The 25,704-nt window shown below is 42.0% G+C and overlaps 1 protein-coding gene across 50 annotated transcripts in view; it reads left to right on the top strand.

Annotated features, from left to right (window-relative positions):
* CELF2 (CUGBP Elav-like family member 2) overlaps positions 1–25,704 on the top strand; it is a 931,997-nt gene that overhangs the window by 721,302 nt on the left and 184,991 nt on the right. For 42 of the 50 annotated variants that reach the window (XM_051820872.2, XM_051820873.2, XM_070055758.1 and 39 more), the window contains one exon: positions 24,167–24,363. In XM_051820872.2, the coding sequence (XP_051676832.1) occupies positions 24,186–24,363 (178 nt within the window). In that variant the 5' untranslated portion in view covers positions 24,167–24,185. Of the gene's footprint in view, positions 1–21,197; positions 22,225–22,576; positions 24,015–24,166; positions 24,364–25,704 lie in introns of those variants that run through there. The other 8 variants (XM_070055759.1, XM_070055748.1, XM_070055738.1 and 5 more) reach the window with 2 other exon arrangements.

The raw sequence follows: 25,704 nt of genomic DNA, 5'->3' as shown, positions 1-25,704 counted from the left end.
ATTCTGATGGGTTGAAAATTTGCAAACCTTGGAAATACTGGAGTCTTGTAGGAAACCAGATTACTTCTTTGTAGGTCCTAGGGACTTTAAGATCTCAGTTGAAAATTTCCATCCTTACTCTTTTTCCTTCGTGTTATATTTGGTCTGGCTTTGCCATTTTTGTCTTTCTACTTCCATCAGTGTTTAGGATATCTGCATTTTGAATTATCCCCCCCATCATGAATTAATTGAAAGATAGATAATATGCATACCATTTCTTTTTCCCCCTTTCTTTCTTTCTTTTTTCTTTTTTATTTATTTTTTTTTGTTGTTGTTGTTGTTGTTGACAGGCAGAGTGGACAGTGAGAGAGAGAGACAGAAAGAAAGGTCTTCCTTTGCCGTTGGTTCACCCTCCAATGGCCACCGTGGCCGGCGTGCTGCGGCCGGCACACTGCGCTGATCCGATGGCAGGAGCCAGGTACTTATCCTGGTCTCCAATGGGGTGCAGGGCCCAAGGACTTGGGCCATCCTCCACTGCACTCCCTGGCCACAGCAGAGAGCTGGCCTGGAAGAGGGGCAACCGGGACAGAATCCAGCGCCCCGACCAGGACTAGAACCCAGTGTGTCGGCGCCGCAAGGTGGAGGATTAGCCTAGTGAGCCGCATCGCCGGCCCCCCCTTTATTTCTAATCTCTGGTGTATGCTTCACATGGATAACTTCGGGCTGCACACAGTGTAACGCCCTGCAATATTTGTTTGATGTCTATCCCTTCATTTCAAAATCCCTACCAAAGGCACCAGGTTTAGTTCAGGTTCTTGTCCATGCTCTACGGAACATTTATGTTAGGAAGTCTTTGATGTATTTATTTTGCTTATTGTCAACTCTTATTAAAATTAAAAAGCTATATCCCTCTATTTTAATTTTTCAGAGTGTTAAAATGTTTTCAACCTATTCCTCAAAAAGGACGAACTATTAGATAAAAAGCACAGACTTGGAGGAGACAGCTCTTTAAATAGTACAATGTATTCACAGCGCCGCCTTGTATTAATGCCATCACCATAGACAGAGAAAGCTGCTTGTGGTGTTTCTGCAGTTAATGCTTTGCCGCATGGTACATTTTCTTTTCATTTTCAGGTTTACTATCTAGGCCTCTGGTTGGTGTGTTTAATGTGGACATTATCTAGTGAAAATGCCACATTTCATATTGTTGAAACAAAGTTTCACAGTAATTGCCTTTGAAAGACATTCGCAGCTCTGCATTTACAACTGAGTATCTCACTAATTTATGGCAAGGTCAGAAAAACAGCAGGCTTGTGAGTAAGAGAAGGGGGGAAAAAAGCCTGTCTTTCATGTTCATAATGACTTATGTAGTTTGGTAATTAGGCAAAATATACAAATTGTAGTTTGATGATTTATTAATAGATTTAGCCACGGGATATAAAGTCATAAGGATTGTCATCTGCTTGGGAAAAAGCACAGTGCTGCATACAAACTGTGTACCATTTGGTTGTATAAAATGGACAGTATGTAGTTTCTAGTAGAATCACAGTACTGATTCAACTTTGCTCTCCCAGACATCTTTGTTGTCTTGATGTTGAGAAAGCAGAATACAAAATGTTCAATGAAGGAAGGAAACTGAAAGAAGAAATTTAAAGAAACATTAGGTTGTATTTATTAAAAAAAAAAAAAAAAAAAGTAACACACGCCCCCCCCCCCCCCCCAGTGAAGACCTTATTAGGAGATAAGGAGCTGAAAATATACGAAGCACTAAAACTCTCTTGTTTACTTCTATGTGGAAGGCAAGGCAGCTTAATAGAATTTGAATATGACTAAATCCAGCCACTTAGCCTAACTGTCTGCCTCCCTATAATGCAGTAGCCAAAGGTAATCTGCTTGTTATGCACTTTCCTTTATGATCTCAGCAAGTCCCACATTCTGGAAGCAAATGTTGTATTTACCATAATCCACAAAAGGAAGAAGCCCAGGCTAAAAATACAGAACAGAACAAATGTGAAACACTGCTGCTGCTCAAGTTTTGTAATTGCTCTATAAATGAGGCTCAGGCATCTGTGTGGCAGAGATACTTTTATATATCAGTGAAAGAGCTGGCTGAGATTCAGATGGGTTTGCAGGAGCATCAGGATTCATGAGCGTCTAGGAAATAGGTTTTGTGCTGACCAAGCAAATAATAGCAGGTTGTGTATAGGGCCCCCACGTTTGAAAACGTGATTGCCTGGTGAGGGATTACATTTAATATGACAGCCAGGTAAAATTGTCCACGCAGAACCAGTTGTAAGGTGGTGATATTAAAGGGCAGAATTGCTCTGGGAAATCTATATTCTCAAATCACCTTCTAAATGAGGGTGGGGATGCTCAAGGTAGGAAGTCGAGGGAGTGGAAGTGAGCCGTGGGCGACCAGAGAAGATCCCTAACAGTGAACTCCTTCAGCCTAGATGTGCAACAACCACACATACACCAAAGAGAACTTAGCGCATCAAGCCAGATCTCTATAAGTAATGAGTTGCTCAATTTATTTTTCTTCCTTTAACAGGCATTATTAATATTAAACATTACTTAACATTCTTGGTACTTCCGATCACATTTGGCTGTTTCAGATCCGTTTAAAGTGTAGATTTATTCCTTAGACATTCAGACATTGTTTTCATTTCCCATGTATTACATTGCTTACAATCTGAGAACATTGTGAGAGCACCCATATTCTTGCCAAATGCTGTGAAATGTATAAAATCTCTTTTATCAGTACAAATGTGGCCTTATATTCATTCCGTATCTTGAGAAGTCTGGGACTCTGAGTAACCTGTCCAGGATTACGTACCAAGAAAGACACAGAACTTGAATTTGAACCTGAGTCTGGCTAGTCTCAAAATCCTACCTCTTATGCGTTCATTATACTTCATAGTAATATTTTATAGATACTCATTTTAATTAATGGATTAGTGAGTTAATTAATAGTACCTTATCTTAGTAGTATTTTCATATGAAATCTTCCAAAAAGAACAAAAGTGTTATCAAGTTTCTTAACTGGAGTAATTTTTAAAATAACGTAAGTATACATATATTTGTAAGGAATATATAGGTATGTATATTAGTATTTCTAAAAATAATATGGATAAATAATATGGATAGATATATAGTTATATATAATGTATATACAGTATTTCTAAAAAATAACATGGATAAATAATAAGCATTGTCAGGCTTGAACAAGCTATCTTAATAAAAAAGGGAGAAAACATTATCACAGTATAAGCAAGAAACATTATTTCTCCTTTCCCCTTTACTGTTGTGCAACCTGTGTATCCACAGATTGCTCCTTAGCTGGTTGAAGGAGATCATAACAAAGTGCTTTAAAGAAGCGTATTGTTGGATCTGCATGCATTCCTTCACTCCCTGAAGGCTACATACTCACATGCTCTATCCATGAAGGGCTGCTACCCAGATTCCTAAATTACAGAACCTGACTCACAATCTGAGAGGTGTTTTCAGGATGCCTCCCTTCTGAGGCTGGAGACACCTTGACTCTCCATGTCATTAGGTAGCTCACCTTCATTTATGACCGACACCTGCAACTCTAAGTGTGTGTTTATCCACATAGTTTTATCTATCTTTAAGTTTCCTGATCCTGCTTAGGTCAGATCCAAGGCCATGGCACACGATCATAGGTCAGAAAGCATGTATCTCTTTGAAAGAAGAGACTGTAGGTGATTTGGAAAGTGTAGTTATCCAAATTGATACTCCGAATGCATGGTGCCTTAAAATTTACTAGAAGTCAGTAGAATTAGATCAGTGCCTGAAGTAAGATTCCTAATCCAAATGATTTGTTATCCCTCTGTTTACCTACCAACACTTGCCTGTGCTGGATGGTCTGCTTAGATGGTGATGAATTTAAGAAACCACTAGTTAGGATTTTCAGGGTTTTTTGTGTGAAGAAAGAGACTTCGGGGGAGAGGAATCACACATCCTCATTTGCCCTTCGGCCTTATAGTCCCAGAGAGAAATCCTCATGATGCCAGCAGCAGAAAGCTAGTGGCTGCGTTAAGTCAGAAAGACTTCATTTTAGTTTGTTTTTAAATGTTTAAAGAACTCTTGTTTTAAGACTGTTAGATTCAAAAGTGTAAGTAATTAAAAACCAATGCTGCTTCCCTTCTTTTTTGTTTCTTTTAATATGATGAGCCCCAAGAGCTTCTGTAGTCATTAAAAAATAAAATGCTTGTGCAAAGCTTGTCCCCCTAAGCCTTTTTGAGTGTGGCTTCTGTGCATATAAGCCACAATGCCTTTGTTAAGTGGGGTAAGCCTATTAAAATGATTGGGTTCAGTGTTTCATAGTCGCACAGAGATATGTCTGAGGCAAGTAGATTTCTCTTATTGCATATAGATGATATGTTATTGAAATACCTAATCATTGTTTACTGGTTTTATTGGGAGACCGTTGTGTTTATAATTATCTCTGTAGCATAGAGCGGAGATTTCCAGTTACTGTGTCACTGGAAAATCTGTTGTTGTGAACACCTGACTGCAGGACTGTAAACCTGCCAAGCAGATCCTTGCCTGGGCTGGCACAGAAGGTGAAATTTCCTTCCTCACAGCAGGGCGGTGGTACAGTGGCAGCAAAGAGGCCTCTCCGTCGCCTAGGGAGCCACATGTCAGAATGAGTGATGGTCTGGAGGTGTCAGTGAAATTGTATTCATATGTGGAGTTACAACAGTCCTTACGTTAGAGGAATACTGGAGCTTGGCACCATTGAAGCTGCCCAGAGTGTGCCTGTTGGTTTGCTGAAGTTTTGCAGCAGTGAAAGTGGCATCTATATAGGGCATGAGGACTTCATTTATTAATAAAATAGAGGTCCCTGTATTTATCCTGTGTACATTAAGGTCCCTTGCACTGAAATTGATAAAGTGAAAGATATTCCAATCATAATCAAATTGATATTCTTGGAAACAGTGAGAACCCTGAGCTCTGGTGCCTTCCTGGTTGTTGAGGTCTGGCCAAAGGGTGGTCCTTTTGTTTACACTACAGAACAGAACTGCTTTTGCGGAGTAGCCCAGGATAGGCCAAGTGTAAATTCCAGAAGTGAATTTTGCCCAATGTGTTTCTTTCCCCTATCTTGCACCAACAGAAATAGGGGGCTGTAAATAATTGAAACTGAGACTCATCCAGCGTTAGAGACATATATGAATTTTAATAAAAGTCAAGAGCAGTTTGATACACGTCTGGCCACTGACAAAAGAGATCCACCTTTATATCCCAGCTCAGAATAACATTGTGTCCTTTTTCATTCTTGAGTTGCTTGGCTTCCTAAAATGACCATCTTTATTTAGATTAAGGACCCATTTACAGTAGTTTTAATAATATATGGTTTCATACATTAATGGCTGCTTAATTTATTTCACTATTCTTCTCTGTCAGAGTTTTGAGTGTTTTCGTTAATTAAGGGGGAAAGAAAGAACAGTATCTCCCTCTAGCCCGTCAAGCCAGTTGTCTTGTTATCAATTGTTGTCTTAAAACAAAGAACTATAGTAGTCTGTCAGTAGTAGCCAGTTAGTGAATTAAAAATGGCCTTGGTAAACTTCATGGCGATGGTTTCACAGGGGAACTGCCTCGTAGTTAGAATCCATTTATCATGGGTTAACTCATTAGAAGAGTAACCTTCTGATTTATATCCAATCCCTGCCACCCACACTTAAATTATGAATGCATATTAAGAAGATTCCCCCACCTTCACCAGCTGATAAAATTTTATTTTTCCATGCAGCTGAATCCACAGATATTAAGATTTTTATGTTATCTATGTGACATTCCTGAAGAACAAATCTTCTCCTTAAATAAAATACATTTACATATGAGCCCTATGGCCAGAAGAGGTGCGATTTCCAGAAGCCATGTCCTTTATAAACCCTGAGGGTTTGCGCTTTCGGAGTGTGGCTTCAGAACACATCTGCTGTCCCTGCTATTTCTAAGTCTCCCCATGTTCTGCCCTGGCCTCTCTTCTCTGCTCCTCATGTTTCCTGTGTGCTGAGGTGGAACGCTGCCAGCTTGTCCATAGAGATCACGATTCTTTGGGTTGCTAATGAAACCTCTGTGTGGAAACCTCAAAAGTGAGCTGATGTCAAAATGTGTGTATAGTTAGAGGTGCATAATTAGGGAGCTACCTCATCATCTTGGATTCCCCTTGGATACAGATATACTCTGTCCCCAGGTATTTATTCATTCAGATACACTCTCGTCAGCCTTTCTGCTGTTAAATATATTCATAATATTGAGGGAGGGCCGGAGGGAAGTATCATTATGTTCTTAGAATGGTATCCGTGAACTACATGAAATCTGTTCTCTTTATATTAATAAAAAATAAATGTGTGTGTGTGTGTGAGTGTTGTGTGTGTGTGCATATGTGTGCATAACATTAGGGACACAGAAGAGTTAATAGAGTTAAATTTTTAGGGGCAATGTAGTTTCTAAAAACACAGCATATGACCTAGTAGATGGAATTAAAATTGTTTTTGTAGCTATTTGTGGTGGTGTTTTTAATATTTCTGTATCATCCTGTCCTTGATGAGTTCTTGAGTTTGAACATCAGTTATATCTGTTTCACTGTTGTTTTCAGCAATGTAAGGCAAATCTTTTGAAGTAATTTTGTTTTCCCTCAGCGAGTCCTCTAGAAACAAACACATGAGCACATACATACACAGATTGTGATTTTTAAAAGAAAGCCTAGAGCTGAAGGCAAGAACACAGGTGTCACACTTCCTGTGGCTCATAGTGTTTATCATTCTGGCTTGGTTTCTGACTTTGGGCTGTTCTTTCTGGCAGAGCAAGTGTGAACCTAGCATCCCACATCCTGGCGGAACATACCACCTATTCCACATTATTAGGGAAAGGCTTCTTTCACAATCAAATTGTAGTGACAGCATTGATAGAGGAATTCCTCTTCAGTTTACTTGTTTATTACCCTTATAAAATTGTCTATGAAAAGAGGCAAGCCTTAGGACACTTCTTTTGCAGTACCAATAGTGATCAGCAGTTACCTGCTGCTTTCAGATCAGCTAAGTTTGAAGTCGAACCTTTGCAGTCGAACCTTCTCCACATTAAACAAGACCAAAACCTAAGGCAGCCAATTGTTCTCAGCTTTCACTTTTGAACTCCGTTTTGAAGCTGTGCCGCACTTAAATTACAGTCTCCTATTTATTTCCCACGTGTGTACCTCCCTTATCTTCATGGAGTCTATTTAGCAAATGTTGTCAATTCAAGAAAATTATGATTGCAATTTTGGTTGCCCCAGTTTAGAGCTGTCATTTTAACATTGAAGAACTATAGTAATATGCCTTGTGTTGTTATTAAAAATAACTAATTATTTCAGTAATTTAAAAATACCAACAATAATTGCATGTGACTTTTTACTTTTAGTATTTGATTCTCCAGCATCTTTCAGGAATGATGGGAGTTCGTGAATGTTTTCACAGGAGCAAAAGTAAATATAGAGTACAAGTAAAAAAAGTTGCTGAAAGGATGGAGCTATTTGATTGATGGGAGTTTTTTGTAAGAAAAGCATATCATTTATAATTTGTCTCCATGACCACAGGTGTTTGCTCTTTTTTGATTGATTTGAAAGTACAAAGAGAGAGCTTCCGTCCATTGGTTCACTCCCGAGATGGCTGCAACAGCCAGCCTTGGGCCAGGCCAAAGCCAGGAGCTTCATCTGGGTCTTCCACATGGATGGCAAGGGCCCAAACACTTGGGCAATCCTCAACTGGTTTTTCCAGGAATTACCAGGGTGCTGGGTAGGAAGTGGAACAGCCTGGATATGAACCAGTGCCCATGTGGGATGCTGTCACTGACGGCAGCTTTACTTACTATGCCATGACATCAACCCCTTCTCACCCAATTTTTTTAGTAACATTATATTGGGCCTTAATTTTATTTTTAAGATTTATATATTTATTTGAAAGGCAGAGTTAAAGACAGAGGTGGAGAGAGAGGTCTTCCATCTGCTGGTTCACTCCTCAGATGGCTGCAATGGCCAGAACTGGGCCGATCCAAAGCCGGGACCCTGGAGCTTCTTCTGGGGCTCCCATGCAGGTGCAGGGGCCAAAGGATTTGGATCATCTCCCACTGCTTTCTCAGGACATAGCAGAGAGCTGGATCAGAAGTGGAGCAGCTGGGTCTCGAACCAGCACCCATATGGAATGCTGGCACTGCAGGCAGCTGCTTTACCCACTATGCCACAGTGCCGGCCGCAAAGACCGTAATTTATTACTGAGAGTTTTTGACCTCAAGTCCCATAGTCCAGGTTGAGTTATTAAATTTAAACCTTATGGCTTCCACTGTCTATTCCCTGGATTCGGATTACCATTCTGGCCTTATTAAAGAGTAATATTGCTAGTGGTTTGGGTTCTTTGTGAAGTTGAATAGTTTTTCCTTCCACTTCTTTTTCATGGGTGGGATAACAGGAAAAGAGACCAGGGAGCCTAAGAGTCAGTGATTACACTATAGACATTTGTTGTTGTTGATAGTGTTTGGTTTGTCCGTTTTATATTGTTTTATTGTGCCTCGAGGCAAAGCTCATTTGTTGCAGTTGAGTGAGGTAGATAGGAATTTGAGTTCAGTTAGCTTACCACTCCCACAGACATACTAGTAATGTATGCGCAGGCAGCCCTATGTACAGCTGTGCAGCTAGGTGTGATCCTTTGACTCTGGAGAGGCAGCTTGGCCTCAGTGGAATCAAAAACTGATTTCAGCTTTGAACCACAAGGGGGACTGAGGCATTTGCTCTTTGAACCACACCTTAACTTGAATCCCTGGGCCTGTATAATTCATGGTGAACTGAGTCAGAAAAAGAATGTACGTGAGTGCTCTGAAAAAATAGTATGTTTTATTCTCCTAAAAACGCAATCGTTCAGGTTAAGCTATTTGTTCTTTGCCTACTTTCCCCTGAATCTCAAACTGATGATGCCAGATGTTGCAAATGTAGGGGAAGTGCCCACCTGTCTGATTAGGCACCAGCCCCAAGATAATCTGCACTAGTCATGTGGTGTTAAAATGACATTGCAAAGAGAAAAAGAAACACTTTATAGGAAATAAAAACATGTACGGTTTCTTCAAAAACTACAATGAAAATTCCAATCCTAACGCCACAGGCCAGGTATAATCTAGTCTTTTAGTTTCTTCCTGAAGCCTGAAGCAGGGAGGGGAAGGAGTCCAGAGTGGAAATGCGCGGGTAGGGAAAGAGGGGACCCAGAGGCCCTCTGCTGCTGGTGTTGAACTGCAGCGAAGACAGTCACCTTGCCCCAGAGAAGTGTTGTTACGGAGTCACATCAAAGCAGACCAAGCTTAGGACAAAAAGAACATTGTGACACCGTTTTTAAGACCTTAAATATTAGGTTGTACAAGCTGTTAAACAAAGAGAAATTTAAGGCACATTCATCATTGTGTTCTGAACACAGTACCCAGCACAGTAAAAACAGTTGTTGAATGATGAGAAAAGTGCAGTGGATTCAGTTAATGACGGAGACTATGGCAGGATCAAGAAGTGTTAATTATATAGGACAAGCAAACACAGGACACTTCAAAAAGTTCATGGAAATGGCGTTAAAAGCTAAGTTTATTTTGGTGGGAAAAAAGTTGAAACCCAAGCAGCACATGAGAGGTTTTCAAAAAAAATTCACAAAAATGTATGGTATGAGAAAACTGTGTAGGTTTCAAAAATCATCTGCATCAAAATAAACCTTTTAGTTCCATTTTGCACATACCCTCTAAAGTCCTCTCCTATTTACAGATCTGTCTTTTGTCTTAATGGAGAGACTTTGATTGGCAGAATTATTGTCCTTTTAACTATCACTTAATAGCCTTTTAAACTTTTAACTCAGGAAACTAAAGCATGTTCTTGAGCAAAGCACAAAAATTTGCTCCATTCCAGAAGTTATCTCTTCTCTCAGAAGAGGAAGTTTATTTTTCTCTTTCGGTTTCTTTTTGTGCCATCATCACTTGAACTGTGCTATAGTTGACAATTCCATAGCTTCAATCTTGTGTCTTCCAAGTGCATCAAATTTATGTAACTCCACAGCCATCAGTTTCTCTGACCTGACAGGTACTTCCTGCAAAAATCACATTGACACATATTTGGCTGCGGAATAGTCAGAGGTTCTCTCTGGATTCTGTATTTTAGCAATCTAATTAGAGTTATCCAGAAACTTGGAGCCGAAGGGGAGAGGTGTATTACACCACTCTAGATACCCTGAGATTGGCTATGGCATTGATTTCTCTGAAGCTCACAGTTTGCCATAGTCAGACTTAGCGAGTTCAGCTCTTAGCTTCCAGAAACAAAAAGATTACTTGGGCCACAGTATAAGAAAAAATTCCATCTTTGACCTGGTGTGAAGTAAAGCATTGCTGAATGTTAGCTAAAGCATCTTTTAGAGCTGTGACTTGTGCCTGATTTTCCCAAGAAACCATCAATTAATTTTTTTTATACTTGTTCAAGTCAACCCTCCAAATTTAAGCCATACTATAAGGGTCTCTGCCCTCTCTCTCTTAAAAATAGGTAGATATTTAATTTTAATGTTCTCTTCTAGGGTTTTTTTTTGACAGGTTATACATATGCTAATAGAAAATAGGCTTATTATTTGAAGCACAGAGCTGCTTGTCACCGAAGCTTCATTAACACCGTTATCACCGCCTGACATTTATCTTATAATTTTCTAGAGCTGACTGTTGTGTCGCTATGGAAACCCAAATTGCAATTGAAACAAGTATGATAATAAAGGCATCCACCAAGATTGACAGCGTGCAAAGCCTGGTTACATTTGTTTATAGTTTTTTCAATAGCTACAGCTAGAGACAGAGAATAATGCACTTTGGGTGTTTGGGATTAACTGTCCCCTAGTGCAGGTCATACTTTATTCTGCTTATATGGCAAGTTTACCATAATATCCATGGTTCTGGTTTTACTAATGAGGGCACTAATTTTTACTGGAATCATCTCAAGGCCTTATGAATATTAGATGTAAAATTAACTGTGATCTTACTTGGATCCAGAAGGAAATTCTTCCTGGGTGAAATATGAAGTGTTTATTAGTCCTTGAACTGGCAGCCAGTGGTACCTGAATGGATTTTTTTTTTTTTTTTTTTTTTTTTTTTTTTTTGAGCAAGGGAAGCAACCACAGAGTTGCACTCTTCTTTTCCCTGAAAATGTGGAACCTGTGCTGCATCATGACTTCTCATCAGCTTCAGAACGAAGAGTCGTGAAACTGGAGTGGGTCCAGGGTGAATTAATCTGAAATTAATTTGATTCTGAAAGACTCCATCTGGCTGTGTTTGGGAAAGGCAGTTAGACAGATATACAAACACATGATCATATGCATTCATTGTGCCAGATGTAGTGTCAAAAAATGAAGAAATGGCTTCACAAAATCAGCTGTGGGGAATTTTCATATAATTATATCCAACCTCTTAGAATAACAGCTATTATACTTTAGCACATAATCCTGTTTTTGTTCTTATTTGTTTAGAGGGTTAGGTCTGAGGGTGTGTATTTTAGGAAATAAGAAAATTAAATGTCAGCGCCTGTTTTCACTGAAGATTTAAGATGCTAAATGGAATTTATGACATGCTAAGAGGAAGACCTATAGATTTCCAAATCAAAATGTAGTATTTAGTATTGATTTCATCTTAAGATATAATTTGGAGATTTGAAAACCAGCAAAGTTATAGTGTCATTTGGACTTTCCCTTTTGATATGTGGTTTTCTAGCGTGACAAGCTACCCTATTTGTATCATAGAGAAACAAGCATGGTAAGATGATGTGCACAGAACACTAGGAGTCTTCTTTTAGTAAGCAGTGTTCTTTTCTGCTACCTTTGCAAATTTCTTGAAGCAGACAAGCACAGAAACAAATGCTTTGGACTGCTGTCTAGGAATCGAGCACAGTCACTGGAGAGCATCTGATTGCATTTTCCATCTGGGCAGAAAGATTCTAGAAAATTCATGCTTAGTCCTTTAATGCCATCACAGTCATCTGTTGGGGTCTTGTGTTCCCAACTCTTTAGCTTCAAATATCACCCTTGGTGATGCCCTGAAGAGAAAGAATTGAAGTCTACTTCAGGACCTTAACTTAGGAAAAACAAACTCCTGAAAGGCACAGTTCACCCCTCCCGTGTTCACCACCCATCTCCCTCGTTTGTCCCAGCCCAAAATGGAGCAGACCACTTAGTTAACAATCAACCCAAATAAAAACTGAAGGGTCTAGGAAAAATCAGTTGCTACATTTAATTACAGCAAATTAGAAGGGAAGCCGAGGTGTCAGAATGAGGAAGTAACATCTCTGCCCGTCCCTGAAGAATGAGGCAGTGTGAGATTAACTAAATTTTCAGTGTAGTTCAAAGTTTCTCCTTTAAGTACCAGTTTTCTTTCCTGTCTCATTTTGAAGGAATTCTTCTTACGATGAAATTACATATTTGCTGTCCTCCTTAAGCAGATTTTGTGAAGCATAATGTGACCCTTTAGATGAGACAGGATTGTCATTATACCAATTAACTCTTCGGCTATGCTGTTGACCTTGGTGACTGCTGGAGAACACAAGTCAACCCCCGTTTGGAGTGGGCTCGTAACTGTGAAGTTCTTTCAGATTCTACTGTCCATCATCCGTCAGCATACAGGCCCGACTATTGCACACCCTCCCTCTTGATTGCTGCTTTTAATCTCCTGTGGTTAGGAAATGTAGACGATCAAGGCTGTGAAAAACCAACATAAAATAAGCAATCTTGGAGGAATTGATTGAGGAGTTTGCCAAAGGGCTTATATGTCGTAAGCATCAGAGAGGGAACTTTGTGACATACTTTTCTTTTGACTGCTCCAAAGAAGTTTTTTTAAACCCTCTAGCTGGTAATTCACCCACATACGAGCTTGAAGGAATTAACAGGAAAAAGAAACATGAACTTCATAAATTGTAGAAGTACGTTTTTTTCCACACATGCATTGTTTTTTAATCTAAATTTAAATCATTAATATGACATAATTAGTTCCCATTTACTGTCAACTTTTGATTTTTCCAGATCAGTGGAATTAGTAATTTACGGTGCATTTGTATCACACCTCTTGCTCTGGCAGCATTCATTCGGATGACATTCCATTTCAGCCGTGTTCCTTGATTACACATCGTTTTTATGACTGAGAAAAGTAGGCCAGAAGCAGGTTGAGAGCCAGTCTGCGATTAAATTTTTCCATTGATAGATGATGAAATTAATAATGAATGGATAGATAATCAATATTTAACATAAAGGTAGGTAGGCTTCTGAATGCTAGGCAGGCACAAAGGTCAGCAGTCTTTGTCCTTTAGTCCAAAGAAGGAAAGCCCACTGTGAATGGTTTTGCAGTAATTTAGGTGCAATATGATGGATAACCACAATTAGGATGGTGGCTGAGCAGGGACAAGTGGATCCAGCAGCCATTTAGAGAAAAATAGGCACGACTCAGTGACTCACTGGTCATAGGTATATTGACTCTGAGATTGAAATACGGTGTTAGATGGGATAACATGGTTCTTTATAATAGTGGTGATGAATTGTGTAACAAGTGATTTAATCTTAACAGTCTTCAAGACTTCTTGTTATATTAGATCAATTCATTCAAAAAATATGTACTGAGGCTGTGCTGAGTTCAAGGCCCTTTGCTCACCTTCCACATGGGGCCTTCTGTGAGCACCGTATGTGTAACCTTGCAGTTAACACTCCCCATCTCACCTCACTTATTTTTTTCCGTTGACATGATCTCTGTAGAATGTGGTAGGAGATTGACTTGTCTTATGCTTACCTCTGGAATATAAGTTCTATGTGGACTGTCTTCACCCTGTTGTTAATTGAATGATGCCTAGGTTGCTTAAGTCACCTCCTAAGTGTTTGTTAAATTGAGTAAGTCATCCCTGTCATCAAAAAATTTCCGTTGCATCAGGTATCTGATTTGCAGTTCATTTAATTATTGTTTCTGTGAGTTCAGAGGTCGAAGTGTGTCATCAGTCTAAATTTTGCAGAGGTTCTGTGTTAGGCACCATGCCCGTGCTCAGGTTGTTGGGTGGGATGGGGGTGGGGACGTGGTTGAGTCAGGAAGAACTTTGGGGAAGTTGAATGTGAAACCTGATTGGAGGAAGAGAATAGAAGAGCTTATTTTTAGATGTGCTGAATTTGAGGTGGTGGTAGATTGTTCTGTCATGTTAGAGTTGAGCAGTCAACACCAGAGAAGTTATCTTCATAGTGTTGTAGTGAATGACAGGAATATTTGAGAATGTGTAACCTCTCCACAGGAGGCAGCACAGATACAAGAGCAAAGAGTGCAGGTGGAAAAGGCTTCGAACAACCAGCTCTCAGGATGTGGAATTTTTTTTTAAAAAATTATTTATTTATTTATTTATTTGAAAGTGAGAGTTACACAGAGAGAAAAGGAGAGGCGGTGGGCGGGGGAGGGAGGGAGGGGGCTTCCATCTGCTGGTTCACTCCCTATTTGCCTGCAATGGCTGGAGCTGCACCGATCCAAAGCTAGAAGCCAGGAGCTTCTTCCAGGTCTCCCACACAGGTGCAGGGGCCCAAGCACTTGGCCATCTTCTACTGCTTTCCCAGGCCATAGCAGAGAGCTGGATCGGAAGTGGAGCAGCTGGGACCCAAACCGGTACCCGCTATGCCACAGCGCCAGAGGAAATGGCATTTCAAATGTGGGTGGGGAGATGGGTGTGCCTCTCCCTCTTGCAGAGGCTAGTAGTGCACACAGCTGCCGTCCCTGCCAGGGGTCTGGGCTGGTGTGTCCTCTCCTGGTGGCTCACCAGGTCTCAAGTCCTCGAGTCTTACATGCATACTTTATGGAAGAAAAGAGGTGCTCTTGGGGCTTCTTGTCTCAAACTTCTTGTTAGAGTTGTTCTTCTATATGTATTTAGCTTTTTGTGGTTGATTGTTTCAGTCACACTACCAACTAAGTAAAATGAATGGTACAGCTTATTATTCTTTTGGCTTTGAATTTTTTTCAGGTCTTTTTTACAGGTTGACTGCAAGAACAGGGTATGGTGGAGTGCTGAATGCCTAGTCTGCTTGCCTGCATTGGTTGCTTGTTTCTGACTTAACAGGGGTCCTTACATATTGCTCTACATGTGTTTTAGGCCTTATGTTGGATTTTGGCTCTGTGTTGTGCACATGTCTGTCTATTCTAATTGCCTGTGAGCAACTTAGGGGCATAAGTTCCATATTTTGCAGCTCTCTTTCAAAGGTAGCCCCAAGCCTGACACAAAGTGAATCTCCAACAACTGTGTAGGAAAGAGAAGGACTTTGTGTGAGAATTAAACCTCAGATGTATTTAAAATTCCTCAAGAATAGTCTGCTGTAACCAGCAGTGTTTTCTGCAGACTGGAGAGTGTTGTGAATCCACCCTGCCTGCTTTCCCTTGCATAAATAAATCCAGGCAACATGTTTTCACCAGTGGCAAAAGCAGGTGTTAACTTGCCTTGAGGAGCTCAGCTGCCAGCGTCCAGTCTGCAGGGAACCAGGCATTCCGTCCTTGATGCTTGGCCCTTGTGGTGCACATTACTCATTTCCTTCACTTGCTGCTAGACTATGGATACTGGGGATCATGTTTTACAGAATTTAGTGTTCGCTTTGTGAGGTGTAGAGGCATACTGAGTGCCCCCCGCCACAGTTGTCTTCCTTTAATAGGGACTTGGCATTTCAGGTCATTGATGTTCAAATCTGTTTCCTCTCCGTAATCCAGAAGAGCCATTTTCAGTTACTTGCACACAACAAATTGAGCAGCATTTAGTGTTGGCAAGCAGGACAGACTGGGACAGCGCCCCCGGTCTGTTGGCTGAAGCAGAGCACCGCTTTACAGCACCTCATCTGTAAAGTGGGGGCAGTGATACCTACCTCTGCCAGCCCCTGGGGAGAGGACGCATTAGGGTGAGCCCCTCAAGCAGTCTATAAATCTTCTTTGTGATGGTTACTTCCCTCTGCCCGTTTCTAAAAGTTGGTCTGAAACACCTACCTCTCCCTGTGCAGATGCCTCCTGTTCAGCCCTGAAGTCCACTGAACTATTTCTGATAAATCACTGAAGGAAATTAGTTCCCTGGACGGGGGCTGTCTGCAGCCAATGCCTTACTGCCTTCCCAGCAAGGGTTGGTGTTGTATTCAGCCATCAGGTGCCCCCTGGCTGCCTCCACATTTCCTTCTTTGTGGGAGTTTTCCAGCTCTCTGCCTTCCACTAGCAGTCAAATTGAGATAAGGTAATAAGGTTTCCCCCTTTCCCTGGGGAATCCAAATGCCTGTGTTCCTTGACCTTTCCTGCAGGAACACTTCCCTAGGAGTCTTGGTTGCATTTTACCCTGGTAAACAACCCTATAGCTGTTAGAGCTCTGACCCAATACGGTCTGACATTAAATTGAGTAATCCAGCAAAATGCCCGTCACACAAGTTCTTTCCTAGTTGCCTGTGAGTGAAAATAATGTCCTGTAAATTCTTAAGAAATTTTTGCCCCATATGTTGTCAAAGCACAGGGTGAGCATATTACATGGGTGTGTACATATAGGAAACTAGAATACTTTCTTCCGAGGGAGCTCAAACTAATTTATTTACAATTTGGGCATTTGGAGAAGGACTTCGCCTCTTTCCCATACTAAGGGTATTACTTGCTCCATTTAATCTTCCGTGGCGATTCTCTAGCTGATAGACAGCTCTCTGACCTCAGAGACTGGGGACCTCATTCTGTGACTCAAAAGTTGTACAGGATAAATGGTCACGATACCTGCCAGGTAAACACGAGAGTGTTGTGATTTTCACATCTCACTGATGATACAGATGATAGCCAGAGAAGTTTGTTTACCCAAAGTTCTCAGCAATCCATGATCCAAGTACAGTTAATATAAGTATAACTGTGTCAGACCAGTGGCAAACTACATCCTCTTGAAAGGCAGTTAGAGAAGGTAACTCGGAAGTGGTACCTTTGAAAAGGGAGATGCAGTTCCCGTAGCTGGAGGTTGGATTGCAGCAGTTTTCTCCTTCCTAAATCAAGAGGCTGTGGTAAATTTAGAGTAGACAGTAGCCCTGGAGGGTTCAGAAGGCCTGATACTGAGTTTCTGATGTGTTCTCCAGAGTGCAATGGAGAGAGAGTGGACGCTTACGCCCCAGGTGCCACATTGCCAGTCTGTGGCAAAGAGCATTCTCTTCTTAATAAGCAACACCAAAATGGATAATGTGGAAGATTGTTTTATTAATGAATTTCATGCCCATCCTGTTGCCTGCCAGAGGCACCAGGCCTGTCGCCAGGTTCTTTCTGCTTTTGCCTTATGCGGCTCACTGTTGGACAGTTTCCTATGATAACCAAACAGTCTATTTCCTTGTGTGCTTGTTGTTTAAGTACAGTGATGGGAAGCACGAACGTGCCCGTGAGCCTGGAGGATTAAATTAGACCCAAAAAGGGAATCACACAGAGGTTTAAGGCAACTGGCCATATTATCTGAATTGTCTTTTTCATAAATCGATCTCTGAATTCAAACCATAACCACAGGTCTGTAGAAATTAAGGGCCAGACGGGAGCCATTCTGCTCCTTTGTTTCACACAGTGAGGAAACTGAGGTTCGTACAGAGTGGTTACTTGATCTCCCTGAGATCTCACAGTTAAACTGATGCTGAGCCAAGTCATGAACCCAATCCTTCAGTCTCGTGTCCACTGCTCTGCTGTTAAGTGCCTCAAGCACTAGTACCATTTTCCTGTCCCCAAGTTCTTGTGTTTCTAAAACAAACTTGCTATGAAATTATGTTTAGATAAATCTCCAGTAAGCTTTAAGAAAATACAAGAGGATACATCAAGAGTTCATGGGAAATGTGTATTCTGAAAAACCTGTGCATAGATTTCAGAAATATTTGGCACCAAAATTAGCAATTTTTTAAAAATTGTATTTGTTTTTAATTTTATTTGAAAGACAGGAAGAGAGATGGAGAGACATAGATCGCTGGTTCACTCTCCAAATGCCTACAACAGCCATGGCTGAGCAAGCCAAAGCCGGGAATTTGGAACTCAGTCCAGGTCTCCCACAATGGTAACAGGGACCTTAGTACTTAAGCCAACACCTGTGACTTCCCATAGTGTGTATTAACAAGAAGTTGGATCAGAAGTAAAGCATAAAAGATTTAAACTGAGCACTCTGACATGGGATGCAAGTGTCCCAAGCAATGTCTTAACTACTGTTCCAAATGACCACCCCAAAAATAAACTTACCTTTTTAGTTTTATTTTTTCTTGGACTTTTTTGAAGCATCAAATTCATACCTAGATCTGTTGAAATAAAGTAAAGTTAAATAAAATGAAAATCCAATTCCCCACTTGCATTAGCCACATTTCAAATACTCGGGAACCACTTGCAGAGAGTTCCTACCATATTGGATTGAGCAGCAGTAAAAATGTCCATCATGGCCCAGAGTTGGACATCACTGATTTAGGTCATTCTGAAGAAGAAAAAATTTAAACATGATTAAAAAGTATTAGAGTAATATCATTGGTTTTTTTTAAAATGGAGGAGATCAATTATCTTTAAAAAAAATTCTTCCAAGATAAGGCAACTTTTTTGGTAGGTTTTGGTTTACTATGTATTTTGAAAGTAGCATTTTATACCTTTTTTTCAACAGCAAATAGTAATAGCCACTTGGCATTCTTTTTTATTTTTTTGTTTGAGAAAGACAGAGACTGATAGAAGATCCTGTCTGCTGGTTCACTCCCCAGATGCCCATAATGGGCTGGGTTGAAGCCAGGAGCCCAGAATAAAATCTGTATTTCCCACATAAGTGGCAGGAACCCGATTAGTGGAGTCATTACCACCACCTCCCAGGATCTGTGTTAGGAAGAAGCTGGAGGCAGGAACTGGAGCTGGCTATCAAACCCTGATACTCCATTGTGGGATGTAACCTTGTAAACACCTGCCCCAGCATTTCTCATCACCGTTTTGTAACTTCATTGTTCTTCCTATTATATAGATAAAGAAAATATAACCCAGAAAAAAAGTCATCCAAGGAAGAAGATGAAAGAGCACAAATTTCAATTGTTTTGTTTCCGTTTTCCAAAAGGAAACCCACAGATCACTTACAAAAGTGACCTTATAAAAGCTTGTTGTCTTGTAATTAACAACAATGTATTGAATTAGTTTTTTAATAGTGATCTTTCACTGCTTGAAGGAATCTCAGACAATACTGCATATTCCCTGTTGGTCTAGTTCTTTTTACTCGAAAATAGAGTAGGGAAGTAGGTCAGGGCTATGCTAAAAGCAAAAATAAGCACTCTCATTTTTTTTCCCCAACATCGTTGCATTTTTGCCTTGGCTGTAAGACCGATAACACTAGTGCCTGTTGGCTTCATTAATATCTGACTTGTGGTCCGATTCCATATGGCATCTGTCCTAGAGGAGCCTCATAGTTGGCTTCTTACCAAGGGTAGGAACAGAATTGGCACTCAGGATCTTGTTGCAGTTTGCAGGCAAGGTGCCAGCAGAGATGTGTGTGCCTGTGTCCAGGGCCTGCAACTGGGCACTGAATCCACAGGAAATATCCACCTAGAGAAACCCATTCATGGAGTAATAAACAAGGACAGTTATCCTTTAAGTCTTACTGTGACCTCATTCTGCAGATGCCTGGTTGTTTTTTGTTTGTTTGTTTGTTTTTGTTTTTGTTTTTGTTTTTGACAGGTAGAGTTATAGACAGAGAGAGACAGAAAGGTCTTCTTCCGTTGGTTCACTCCCCAAATGGCTGCTATGGTCTGCGCTGCACCGATCCAAAGCCAGGAGCCAGGTGCTTCCTCCTGGTCTCCCATGCAGGTGCAGGGGCCCAAGCACTTGGGCCATCCTCCACTGGCCCCTGGGGCCACAGCAGAGAGCTGGACTGAAGAAGGGCAACTGGGACTAAAAGCCGGCGTCCATGTGGGATGCGGGCGCCGCAGGCAGAGATTAACCAAGTGAGCCACAGCGCTGGCCCCAGATGCCTGTTCTTAAGGTGTGATATTGGAAAAATCACTTTACCTCTGTGGCTCAATTACTTGATTTTCACAGTGGAGCTGATGATTGTCACTGGAACTGTTTTGATTCTGTTTGTCAAATGCTTGACAAAGATTTCTGGCAAAGAGTAGGCTCTCAATTCTTTTTATTTTAATCAAAATTCCAGCACTGTGAAAGATATTGTACTGAGTGCTCAGGATGGTCAGGGAATGAAGAGAAGTGAGCTAGTCTAATTTGCCTAAGCCCAAGATCAGATTCTTTTAAATGGAAAGCCTTAGTAAGGGTCTTGCTGGGATTTGTGGCATTTGTTCCCATGATCACTTCTCTTGGAAGGACATACTGGTTCTGTGTGGTCTCTGGCACGCACTGCCACAAGTTTACCTGTTGAGCTCATAAATTACTTACTGGCTTTGCAGTACCAGCACTTGCACTTGAGGACAAAAGTAGTCCATGAGTCTCCACTAGAAATAAGTATCAACCAGGATGAAAGTTGGGACTTCAAAGGAGGAGCCTACTAGATTGTAACTTGTTGACCAAGCTGATGCACTTCCATCAGGATCCAGGGTATGGGCTTCAGCAACAGTGAAGTGGTCAGTGGAATAGAACCACCTATTCCACACAGAAGATTTTGGTTAGGAAGTGTGGCAGTGATAGTGGTGTTTTCGATTTTTATGACATCTAGACAATAGGGAATTTACTTAAGGTTGGGGTTATTGTACCCTTAGCACTTGATGCAAATCTTTGAAATTGTTGTCTGCACAACGGCAGGTAGTTAGGAAGAGATGTAGGTCACGATAATAGGCGCTTAGCAGTGTGACCATGGGAATAGAGAGCTAGGGTGTCCGTGGAGATGGAAACATGCTGATGTGATTATTCAGAAAATGTGGGTTTCAAAGGCACCTTAAAGGACTCCTAAATTCTGTACTTTGCATCCTCTTTGCCACCAACGAAAGGTGTGTGTATAAATTTCTTTTACTCCTTTTACTTGGCACTGTGATTTCAAGGACCCTGTAGGACTTGCTCTTGGCTTTGTCTTCCCATTGATTTGCATGAGCTGTCCCCTTCCTATCCAAAGCCAAGACAGAACAGAATAGTTAGCCACACAATACATTAGAAATATTTTATACTTTGAACCCCAGTAGGCCCAGTTTGAATTTTAGCTCTGCAATTTATAAACTGTAATCTTAGGAAAGGAACCTTTTTTTTTTTTTTTTTTTTTTTTTAGATTTTGGCATCTGGAAAATATTTTGTTACAGGATTGTTTAAAGGCTTGAAAAATGTAGATTAACCAGCACAGTATCTCATATATATATATATTTTCACTAAAATATACATGTTATTTAGGTTATGAGTTGTGTTTGAGTCTATCCTGTAACAATTTCGGATTGAAAAGTGGATTTGTGTTGATCACTCATTTCAAGTGCATCACAAATGCAAAGAAGGTGTTAACAGTGGAAGTTGCTGACACCTCCAGAGCACTTACTGTGTGCCATGTCCTATACTGAGTACTTGACTGTGAGCTGGAGTCTGCTGTTCCCATTTCCAGATGAGTGATCTGAGGCCTAGAGTGGCACAGTGTGTGTGGGGGGGGGGGGGATGCAAGCTAGATTATGGGCTCGCTCATGCCCCTAGCCACTGCACTACACTGCCACAGGTTAAGATGTCTCCAGGTGTCTGTGAAGGATGGCTGATGGAGAGGAATGACATGCATGCACTCACCCATATAAAGACCAAAGGTGTTAGGCTTAAGTCTGTTTCTCACAAGAGCTTTCCTTCCTTTATGCATCTTGGTGGATTCAGTATTTTCTGAGAACGTATAGATAAGGCTTCTCCATTTTGAGAAGCATGGAAGCATGTTTGCTCTAGAATTCTGGGAGTTTGGATGTCAGGATTAGTGTTCTGCTACCTAACTCCTCCAGTTGTATTGATTGTGCTCTGTAAGAAAGCAAAATGCAAAAAAGGCCCCATTTTCTTGAACTTCCGTTTTCTGTTAGCTGAGATCTGTGGCAACACCTTCCTCTTTTCATTCTAGCTGATTGTCAACAGCGGTAACCACGGGTCCTTCCTGTCCCAGAAATAAAGTCTTGCCACACTCTCAGCTCTCAGCATGCTCTGAACACTGCATTCCGTACTGCATGGGGCTGTGCCACCTCCACCTTGCTACAGTCACTGTTCCAAAGGGTTCAAGTGTTTATTGAATTCTCAGAGCGATTTGAAAAAGAAGTATAGGTGAGTAAGAACAAGATAAATGGCTCTACTCTAATGTAAACAGCCATTATGTTACACCTAAATTGTTGAAAGAAGATTTTGTACTCAATATTTTATTCAGCAGAACATTTTTTGTAACAATAAGGATGATTAGAGAAAGCTCTGAAAGTGCTTCAAGTTAGACAGTCTGATTGTTTATCTCAACGATAAAAAATAAAGTAGTAAAATAGGGGGATAAGAAGGAATAGAAATTGAAGCCAGGACCTAGTGAAAAATATTTGACATCATTTTCTATTTGGGATTAAATATAATTCAGGGTTTTTCCTTTCTGTGTGTTTTTGGGTTTTTAACCATTAGGTATCATGGGATTTTGTTTGTTTATTTGTTTCTTTTAGGGAGCTTAAGACTAGCCTAGGTGCACACCAGACTTAAGTTACTCTGATTTTGTTTGTTTGTTTGTTTTAACCAAATAAGGAACTCTGATGAAGATCTTTGAATACCTTACTGAAATTACACCTGCCATTTGCCACTTAGTTTGAGTCAGTGAGTCCCTTCTCTGCTTTTTTGGCTGTGGAGTGGTCATGGACAAGGTTCTGTAGCTACTGTATCTGCTTGGCACTGTTGGGGTGAATTGTATTTTCATAGGCTAAGGGAACCAACCCAAGATCAGGGCTCAGCAAGTGAGTGCCTCTCGGAGCATTCAGCCTTGTCGTGTGGCAGAGTGGCTAGGGTTAGGGTGCCTCTGGAGGAAGAGAACTTGAAGAGGGTGTGTGGGTCTACTCTGCTTACTGCAGCTCTAACAGGGGGATCCAAGTGAAAAAGGAATGTCTTCCGTGTCAGATTACATCATGGTGCCTAGAATTGCAGGCTCTCAACAAGTGTTCTCTTCCAAAAGGGTGTTTGGGGAAACAACATGAAGGAAGATCGATATGTAAAAGGTTTTGGTTTTGCTCTTTGTATTGGCCCCAAATATTTACTGAAGCTAGAAGAAAAGGCAGACTCCTTCCTTCTCTCTCCCTTTCTCTCCCCCCCTCCCCAAACGTGTGATTGTTTAGAGCTCAAGTGCAACATCTGGAAGTCAGATATACAGAGAGCAGTTTATGAAGTGTGAAAGAATTGAAATATTCAATATCCTTTAGTGGGAACTCAACTTTCTGGGGGCTAGATTTTTTTTCCCCCTCCCAGGCACAAAGCAGGCAATTCTGAGATTGCCTTTGCCTCTCTGAATTAAACCCTTTGTGCCTGGGTCCCATAAACAATGTGCTTTTTGAAGGGGAGCCCCCTCCCAGCTCCAGCCCTTTTCTCCAGCGTGGGCAGCCAATCAGCTGCCGAGAACTGCATAGCTGGAGCGCTTTCCATTCCGAGCAGCAACAACGTACTAATTTGATGCACACATGGATGCCTCGCGCACTCTGCGAATTCATCACCAGCATCTTGCATTAGTCATCTGACGGACTGCCAAGTGTTTCATTTTCTTTCCATGTGACTTTATTATTACCACCTCTCTCTCTCTCCTGTCTTCCAAAAAAGGGCGGGGAAGAGGGAAGAGAGAGAGAGAGAGAGAGAGAGGAGAAATCCAGCCCTGCCTTTCTTTGCCAGAGATAGCCAGTGTAGGGCTGATAACGCCGCAGCCTTGATGGCAGCCGTGCAGAGCGAGACCTGCACGTAACTTGCAGCTGCCTCCCGAGCCCGGTTCGGAGATGTCCACGCCCCGGGTGACAGCCGGCGGGGCGCTGCCCAGTGCTCCGGCTGTGAAGCCGACCGGCAGCAGCGTGCAGTGAAAGCCTCGCCGCCGAGCAACAACCTTAATGGTGCCTCTGCTTTGTTGTAGTTCATCAAATTAGGCACTTTCCCCGGTGCTCCTCTTCTTCCTCCTTCCGCCTCCCCCAACCCCCACTCTTTTTTTTCTTCCTGTCCCTCACCCTGCAGCCCTAACTCTGGCTCCCGGTTCCGTTTTTGACAGTAACGGCACAGCCAACAAGATGAACGGAGCTTTGGATCACTCAGACCAGCCAGACCCAGATGCCATTAAGATGTTTGTCGGACAGATCCCCCGGTCCTGGTCCGAAAAGGAGCTGAAAGAACTTTTTGAGCCTTACGGAGCCGTCTACCAGATCAACGTCCTCCGGGACCGGAGTCAGAACCCTCCCCAGAGTAAAGGTACAGACCGCACGGGGCACGGGGAGGCCGGGGGGCGCCCAGGTGGCCAGGTGGGCGTCGCGGGGGGCTTGGCTGCGCGGAGCGGGGCTGCGGGCCGCAGGGCGTGCGGGCTGGGAGCGGCTGGGGCCGGCAGCTCCGCCAGGCTCCTCCCCGCGGCCCGCTGGGACAGGTGGGACCGGAGCCCGGCCGGAGCGCAGCCCGCGCCTCTGTGCAGGCGCGTGATTGCTCCCGTGAGGTCACTTTCGAGGCAGTGCAAGCTGCTCTTGGGCGGGGTGGCTGCTCCTCCGAGGAATAGTGGTTCTCAGCCCTGTTGTTTCTGGAGCCAACTCTTTCTACTGCTGCCCATGTAATTACAATTGTATTTCACTTTTCCTGTAGCCCGTGGGGACCTGGAAATGCCTTAGGAATAGTTCCGTGTGGTGCTGGTGCGAGGAAGAAAGGGCTCAGTTCATTCCTGGGGGCTGGATGCGGGGGGAGGTCCTGAAGAGACCTTTTGGAGCCGGGGAGTAGCACCCTACTGGCCTGCGGTAGTCAGCACACCTTCAGGGAGCTTGAGGTTTACGCCCTCATCGGCGCTAAGGTCTAAGTGTACAGTCTGGTGGCTGGGAACTGCCTCCATTTTAAGATGATGAGGATAGGGATGGGAGTTGCAGCTCTTAAAATAGAGGCCAGAAACCATTGTACCTGCTCGGTGCTTTTGCCTAATGGAGTCCACCTTCACAAGCTCTGATTTAACCGTATCTCTTCTGAGGCGACCACTTGGCCCTCTGTCATTTTAACCGTCTCTCTTCAGTAATTTCGTTCTTTCTATGTTTTTTGATCTCAATCTGTCCACTCAAGACTCCTCTCTCCTCCTGTGGGTCTCACTGTTCCTTGTTCTCTGTGCCTTGATGTGTCTCTCCGGCCTGTTCTCATCTTATGTCCCCGTTGCTTCTCCCAAAAGCCCCTGGAAGCTCGTTGCTTGGTGTATACCTACATGTGGGTCGGACACATGTGAGCAGTGGCCCATACTTCTCCCCGAGTCTTTTCTTATTAGCAAGGTGTAAGGGTAGAACTAAGAATCTCCCTTAAGACTGGTGTTCTGTGACTCTGAGAAGTGTTAGGCCATCTCCTAGTCCCTGTAGTTCCTGAGGTCTCATAGGACTTTGGGGAGCCTTTTAAGAAATGTAAGTCTCTAGCCAATAGTCATTTTATTAAGGTGAATAAGCATGTCTTTCAATTATGTTCCTAAGACTCTAGTTTTCTATCTCAAAACACTTTTAAAAAGTAAGGTTGTTTTTGAAAACATTTAGAATTCTGCAACCACAAACTTGATTGTCCCATCATTTGGAAAGTTTTTTG

The sequence above is a fragment of the Oryctolagus cuniculus genome, chromosome 13 (genome assembly GCF_964237555.1).
Source record: "Oryctolagus cuniculus chromosome 13, mOryCun1.1, whole genome shotgun sequence".
NCBI lineage: Eukaryota > Metazoa > Chordata > Mammalia > Lagomorpha > Leporidae > Oryctolagus > Oryctolagus cuniculus.
The sequence above is the reverse complement of the archived record's forward strand: the minus strand, read 5'-3'. Positions and strand labels throughout refer to the sequence as shown.